General features: G+C 46.0%; 1 protein-coding gene across 1 annotated transcript; it reads right to left on the bottom strand.

Moving 5' to 3' along the window:
- LOC109126390 lies at window positions 2,850–4,191 on the bottom strand. Its single transcript, XM_019229907.1, has 2 exons — window positions 3,009–4,191; window positions 2,850–2,872 (listed from the first exon to the last, which is right to left on the bottom strand). Exons 1-2 carry the CDS (start codon window positions 4,189–4,191, stop codon window positions 2,850–2,852), a joined length of 1,206 nt encoding a protein of 401 aa, XP_019085452.1.

Raw genomic sequence — 7,026 nt, 5'->3', positions numbered from 1 at the left:
AACAAAACGCAGCGTCCAGGAACAAATTTAAAAGATAGGATGGCCACGTGGCCGGGAGTGGTCCACCCTTGAGTAATGGTGAAGACCGAGAAAGAGTACTATTTGCCCTAATGACTTGGAGGTCTTCACCCTTGAGTAATGGTGAAGACCGAGAAAGGAACCTCGGTCGGCCGTTCGGCGGCTTGAATGGCTCCATGCTCGAACTCCTCTTGATCTCGCATGAATGCTTGGACAAATATGAGGCACTTCTTTTTGGCCGCCCTAGGTGCTGTCCGGCTCCTTCTGGTTGCTCCGGGCATCAANGAAGGTTACGAATCCGGTTCGTGAAGCTTCTAGGGTTTCGTTTCAATCGCTGAAAACAAGAGATAAAGGAAACACCTTTGATTTTTATTACTAGTCTGCCTTTACATTATGGGGTCTAGGTCCTTTAAATAGGCTAGCCATTACAAGGGAACTCCCAAACCCTAAACATGTGGGTTAAAACAAAACGCAGCGTCCAGGAACAAATTTAAAAGATAGGATGGCCACGTGGCCGGGAGTGGTCCACCCTTGAGTAATGGTGAAGACCGAGAAAGAGTACTATTTGCCCTAATGACTTGGAGGTCTTCACCCTTGAGTAATGGTGAAGACCGAGAAAGGAACCTCGGTCGGCCGTTCGGCGGCTTGAATGGCTCCATGCTCGAACTCCTCTTGATCTCGCATGAATGCTTGGACAAATATGAGGCACTTCTTTTTGGCCGCCCTAGGTGCTGTCCGGCTCCTTCTGGTTGCTCCGGGCATCAAATTTTGTGCATGGGTCGATGGCCATCTTGATGCGGTTGCGGCCGCGTCCGCGTCTTCTCGTCCGGTTCTGTCCTGGTACGCATCCTGGTCCTGGCCGTCGTCCCATGTTCCATCATTCCCTCCCTCTTGAAAAGGTTTTGCCCTCAAAATATCTTCCTCGGTACCTGCATCAAATGGGGCCAAGTCAGAAACATTGAACGATGTCGATGTCAAGTACTCACAATGGGCCATCTCCGCGCGAGCTCAGCTTGTCTTTCCTCTTCAATGGAAACCGTTCTGGACGTAAATGTAACCAAACCAAGTCGCCCTCCTTGTACACCATGGTCTTGCGGCCTTTGTTGGCCGTCCGCGCATAGTGTTCGATTGCCTCTCGATGTTGGCCCTTACGTCCGCATGAATCTTCTTTACGAGATCGGCCTTGCTTTCTCCGTCTTGGTTCACTACTTCACCGGGTGGTAAAGGCAGCACATCAATGGGGGTAAGAGGTTTGAAACCATATGCAACTTCGAACGGCAACTTCTTAGTAGTGCGGTGAACAACCAGATTGTACGCGAACTCCACCAAGGGCAGGCACTCAACCCAGTTTTTCTTGTTACCGCTTACAGTGGTCCGTAGTAACGCTCCAAGGGTGCGGTTGACGACGTCTGTTTGGCCGTCCGTCTGCGGGTGACACACGGTAGAGTACCAAAGCCGCGTGCCTAGCTTTCTCTACAAGGTTCGCCAGAAATGACCGAGGAACTTGGGCTCTTGGCCGGACACGATCGTGAAGGGCAGGCCATGTAGCCTTACCACTTCGCAGAAGAACAGATCGGCGATATTGGTGGCGTCGTTGGTCTTATTGCAAGGAACAAAGTGGGCCATCTTGGAGAATCGGTCCACTATGACGAAGATAGCGTCCTTTTTGTCGCATGGGGGAAGACCAAGGACAAAGTCCATTGATAGGTCAACCCATGGGCTTGAAATGATCGGCAGTGGCGTGTAGAGACCATAGGGACGCGTAGTTGACTTGGCCGCCCTGCACGGAATGCACCAACCACAAAACTTTTCCACCATGCGCTTCATCTTAGGCCAATAGAAATGCTCCTTCAGAACAGCCATTGTCTTGGCCACGCCAAAGTGACCCGTAAGCCCACCTTCGTGTGCCTCCTTCATCGATCCGCTTGGAATACATAGCCGCCTCCCTTTGAACAGAAACCCATCATGCACAAAGAACTTGGTATAGTTGCCTTTGCCGTGCTCTCGATAACACTCCGCATACTCAGGATCGGTGGCGTAAGTGTCCTTGATACTTTCAAACCCGAGGATTCGCGCGTCCATGGTGGTGATCAGCGTGTGGTGTCGTGAAAGGGCGTCAGCCACCATGTTTTCTTTTCCCTTCTTATACTTGATCACGTAAGGAAAAGTTTCTATAAAACTCCAGCCACTTGGCGTGCCTCTTCTTGAGGTTAATGTGCCCGCGCAAGTGCTTCAACGTCTCGTGATCGGTGTGAATGACGCACTCTTTGGCCAAAAGATAGTGTTGCAAAGTCTTCATGGCGCGAACTAATGCGTACAGCTCCTTGTTGTAGGTCGGGTAGTTGAGCGTCGATCTGCTGAGCTTCTCACTGAAATACACAATAGGTTTGCCTCATTGTGTCAGGACGGCACCGATGCCCGCTCTGGACGCATTGCACTCCACTTCAAAAGTCTTGCTGAAGTCCGGAAGGGCCAATAGTGGCGCTTGCGTCAGCCGCCTCTTAAGTTCGCGGAACGTTGCCTCTTGAGTTGGTCCCCACTTGAACTCGACATTCTTTTGATGGTGGCTGTGAGCGGCGCTGCTATCAAACTAAAGTCTTGCACGAACCGCCTATAGAAACTGGCTAGGCCATGGAAGCTTCGGACTTGACTGATGTTGGTCGGGGTTGGCCACTCTTCAATGGCCTTGATCTTATAATTATCCACTTTAAGCCCCTGCGCACTCACAACAAAGCCTAGAAAAACAAGTTTAGTAGCTCCGAGCACACATTTCTTCAAATTAGCATATAACTTGTTTTCCCTAAGAGTGTTCAAGACTAAGGACAAATGATCTAAATGCTCATCAAGACTCTTGCTATAAACAAGAATATCATCAAAGTATACCACCACAAATTTATTAATGTAAGCTCTAAGAACATGATTCATCAATCTCATAAAGGTGGAGGGAGCATTCGACAAACCGAATGGCATTACCAACCTTTCGTACAAACCTTGCTTGGTTTTGAACGCGGTTTTCCACTCATCTCCCTCTTTCATCCTCACTTGATGATAGCCACTTTTAAGGAATATCTTGGAGAAGATGGTGGAACCGCTAAGTTCATCAAGCATGTCGTCCAGGCGTGGGATATGATGGCGGTACTTAATGGTGATGTTGTTCACTGCTCGGCAATCTACGCACATGCGCCACGTCCCATCCTTCTTTGGAACCAACAGGACCGGCACCGCACACGGACTTAGGCTCTCTCGCAAGTATCCTTGCTTCATGAGATCGGCTACTTGACGTTCTAACTCTTTGGCCTCTTCAGGGTTCACGCGGTACGCGGGTCTATTAGGTAGTTGTGCGCTGGGTAGGAGATCGATCTGGTGATCAATGCCTCGCAATGGTGGTAGGCCGTGCGGTAACTCTTCTGGAAAGATGTCTTGATAACGCCGTAGGAGTGACTTGATCACGGCCGGAACATCATCCTGTTCATGATCTGCACTCACATCATCTTTAAACACCATCAATAACACTTGACAAGCGGAGTCACTAAGTGATCTCCTAACAACACTAGCAGTGATCAAAAAGTTCATTTTAGCGTCTGGATCCTTAGACAATTTCGATTGCATCTCACAAACTTGTGTAGGACTCAAAGGTTTCAAACAAATAACGCTTGTTATCATGCACAAAAGAATATTGGTTGGTGTGGCGCAATGAGAGGTCCTTTTGTCAAACTGCCATGGACTCCCCAAAAGGAGGTGGCTAGCTTGCATTGGCACCAGATCACACAAGACTTGGTCTTTATAAGGGCTTACACTAAACAGAACCGTGACTTGTTCATTAACTTGAATCATGGTTTTGTCATTCAACCATTTGAGCTTATAAGGTTTTGGGTGGCTTTTGGTGTTAAGAGATAGTTTCTTGACCATGTAAGAACTTGCAACATTAGTGCAAGATCCAACATCGATGATCAATCCACAAACCTTCCCACTTACAATGCAACGCATAGGGAAAATGTTGTCTCGCTGATGCGTATCGTCCGGTGATTGGCTGGTGTTGAGGACTCGTCGGATCATGAGTAGTTCTCCCTTGTCCGGCTTGGCCACAGCTTCTTCGATCTCCAAGGCGTCGTCCTGTTCATCTTGGTCAACACCATTCACAGACTCAATTTCTCCGGACGCGGTAATGGTCATGGTGCATGGGTTAGGACATTCTTGGGCATAGTGCCCTCTGCCTTGACACTTGTAACACACGATATCTCTGCTTCTTCCTTTGGTCTGCTGCGGCTTTGGTTCATTACGTGCGTCTCTGGCCAGCTCCCTTGACTTGAACCGCGAGTCAATGGCAATGGCCTTGGACTTGTCGTGGCCGTGATGACCTCCGGCCGTCGGGACGAATTAGGAGACCAACTGGGCGTCCCTTGAACGCGAGCACGGTTGGTGCTGTTGATCTTCTTCTTGATCTGTTGCTCGACTTGCATCGCGATATGTAAGAGTTCATTGAAGGAGTTGTATGGACGGCGGTTGAACGGACGGCGGCGGTTGAACGGACGGCGTCTAGGTACTGGTCGGACGGCGGTCTCCAGTATGGGCTGGTTGGAGAAGTGGTACCAGCAGCGGTCGCAGAGAGGTGCGACGGTTGTCAAGAGATCCTCCGGTGTATGGCAACGTTGGTCGGCAGCGGGTGCTCTCGTCGGCCGATCCGTGACGCGTGACTGTTTGGACGAATTCTACAAGACAATATTCAACGTGTGGGTTCTCTGTTCAACAAGATCAACACAGCACAAACTCTTTGGACAGCTAATGATTGGGACAAAAAGAAAAAGCAAAAGCAAAAAGCAAAGCACTACGAGACAATAACCTAAGACCAAACAAACGACTGACTACACGTGCTAGGACTAACGACACCACACGTAATTTTTAGGCCACCACAAACAAAGACCAAACGCAAAGGAGTTAACTTTAAAGATCTAGACTAGCAAAACTAAGAACACTCAAGAACACCAACGAACCTAGCAAGAACAAACCTTTAACACTAAGACTCAAAACTCAAAATAGAAAACAAGAAACGTAAAGAGTTGAAAGATACGACCTTGCAAGGAACTTTCAGCTCTGGTACCAGCTGATGTAACCCCGGACGACGGCCGTGATTCACGAACGTACGGACGGGACTGGAACTGATGGAATCAGGTCTGTGCGGCTCCAACGATCGATAGGAACGGATGGAAGAGGTTCACGAGGAGATGCTCGACTCGTTAGTCTCTTGGTACAATGAAGATAGAGGCGGAAGAGGTTCATGAGGAGATGCTCAACTCGTTAGTCTCTCGGTTTGTTGGAGATAGAAGGTGGATCGATGTAGCAACATGCAAGGGATGGATCTCCTTGTGATACGGCCAAGCTAGAAGGTTACTAACCCGGTTCGTGAAGCTTCTAGGGTTTCAGTTCAATCGCTGAAAACGAGAGATAAAGGAAACAACTTTGATTCTTATTACTAATCTGCCTTTGGATTATGGGGTCTAGGTCCTTTAAATAGGCTAGCCATTACAAGGGAACTCCCAAACCCTAAACACATGGGTTAAAACAAAATGCAGCGTCCAAGAACAAATTTAAAAGACAACGGTCACAAAGGTAAAACAAAGGATAAAAGCAAAAGATAGGATGGCCACGTGGCCGGGAGTGGTCCACGGCCGTGACAATGCACTAGGGTTCGTAGCCTCGTTAAAACCTCCTTGGTAAACCAATTGGGACAAACCTAAGGTAAGAAAAGAGTACTATTTCCCCTAATGACTTGGAGGTCTTCACCTTTGAGTAATGATGAAGACCAAGAGAGGAACCCCGGTCGGCCGTCCTGCGGCTTGAATGGCTCCATGCTTGAACTCCTCTTGATCTCGCACGAATGCTTGGACAAAGATGAGGCACTTCTTTTTGGCCGCCCTAGCTGCTGTCCCGCTCCTTGTGGTTGCTCCGGGCATCAAATTTGGTGCATGGGTCGATGACCGTCTTGATGTGGTCGCGGCCACGTCCGCTTCTACCTGTCCGGTTCCGTCCTGGTACGCCTCCTGGCCGTTGTCCCAGGTTCCATCAGTAGGGCTTCAGTTAAGCAATATATGCTATTTGAGAAAAAATTTAATTTTAAAATCTAGGCTAGCTGTATGTTCACGAGTTATTTATAATATGAGCTCATTAAGTGGTAAGTTGTAATATATAGATTGATTTTGAGAATGTTTGTTCTAGGGACAATAGAGATGAATCTTGAAAAAAACATAAAAAAATGTAAGATACATATCATATAGTCTCTAAAATTAAAATATATAATTAACCTTTTAAAATGTTATTTAATTTGTTTTTTCTTTAACACATACAACAACAACAACCAGCAACCAACACAAAAACACAAAAATGTATAATACTAGAATTTAACCCGCGGTACACCGCGGGATAATATTTTTATATAAAAAACTAAAAATTTATAAAATTATAATTGATTCTTAATTTTGTTTCTTTTGTTTAGTGGTTAAGATTGTATAATTGTATTTTGATTGTTAATTCTCAAATTTGACCTACCGTATCGAATTTCTTATGGTTATTAAAATTTAAGGTTTTATGCTTTTTAGACTTAACCCATGAAAGAATTAATCTTACATTATTATATTTTCAAATTTTTAGTATTTTTAAATTTAACCCGTAAGTTTATTTTTTTAGTTTTAACCGGTGAAAGAATTATATCCGTAAAAGTTATTATGCTGCGAGTTAAATTATATTATAAATACTCCAATTTATTAGATTTAACCCGTGAAATATTTTTTTTTTACAAATTTTTTCCAGCATATTAATGACCATTATATTGCTTAATAACATTTAAAACATACCTGTACGAAAAGAATGACGACGACGGCGACGATTGGATATAAGTTTTGAATGTTGGGTTCCGGTGTGTTTGGGAGATGGAGAGAGGATCTCTCACGTTCTCCATTAGGTAAGAGTGATCGGGATCAGATCGGAAGTCTGATTCTGATTTTCAATAGGTTT

This window comes from Camelina sativa, chromosome 9 (assembly GCF_000633955.1).
Source record: "Camelina sativa cultivar DH55 chromosome 9, Cs, whole genome shotgun sequence".
In the NCBI taxonomy this organism is placed as follows: Eukaryota; Viridiplantae; Streptophyta; class Magnoliopsida; order Brassicales; family Brassicaceae; genus Camelina; species Camelina sativa.
This window is presented reverse-complemented; position numbering and strand designations above follow the sequence as displayed.

What these genes read in the sequence shown, in the direction of transcription:
- LOC109126390 (XM_019229907.1), bottom strand. Translation starts at nt 4,191, where the DNA reads ATGACCATTACCGCGTCCGGAGAAATTGAGTCTGTGAATGGTGTTGAC. An exon ending in CGCGTTCAAAACCAAGCAAG is followed by an intron (nt 2,873 to 3,008) that starts GTTTGTACGAAA and finishes TCTTGTTTATAG; the next exon opens with CAAGAGTCTTGATGAGCATT.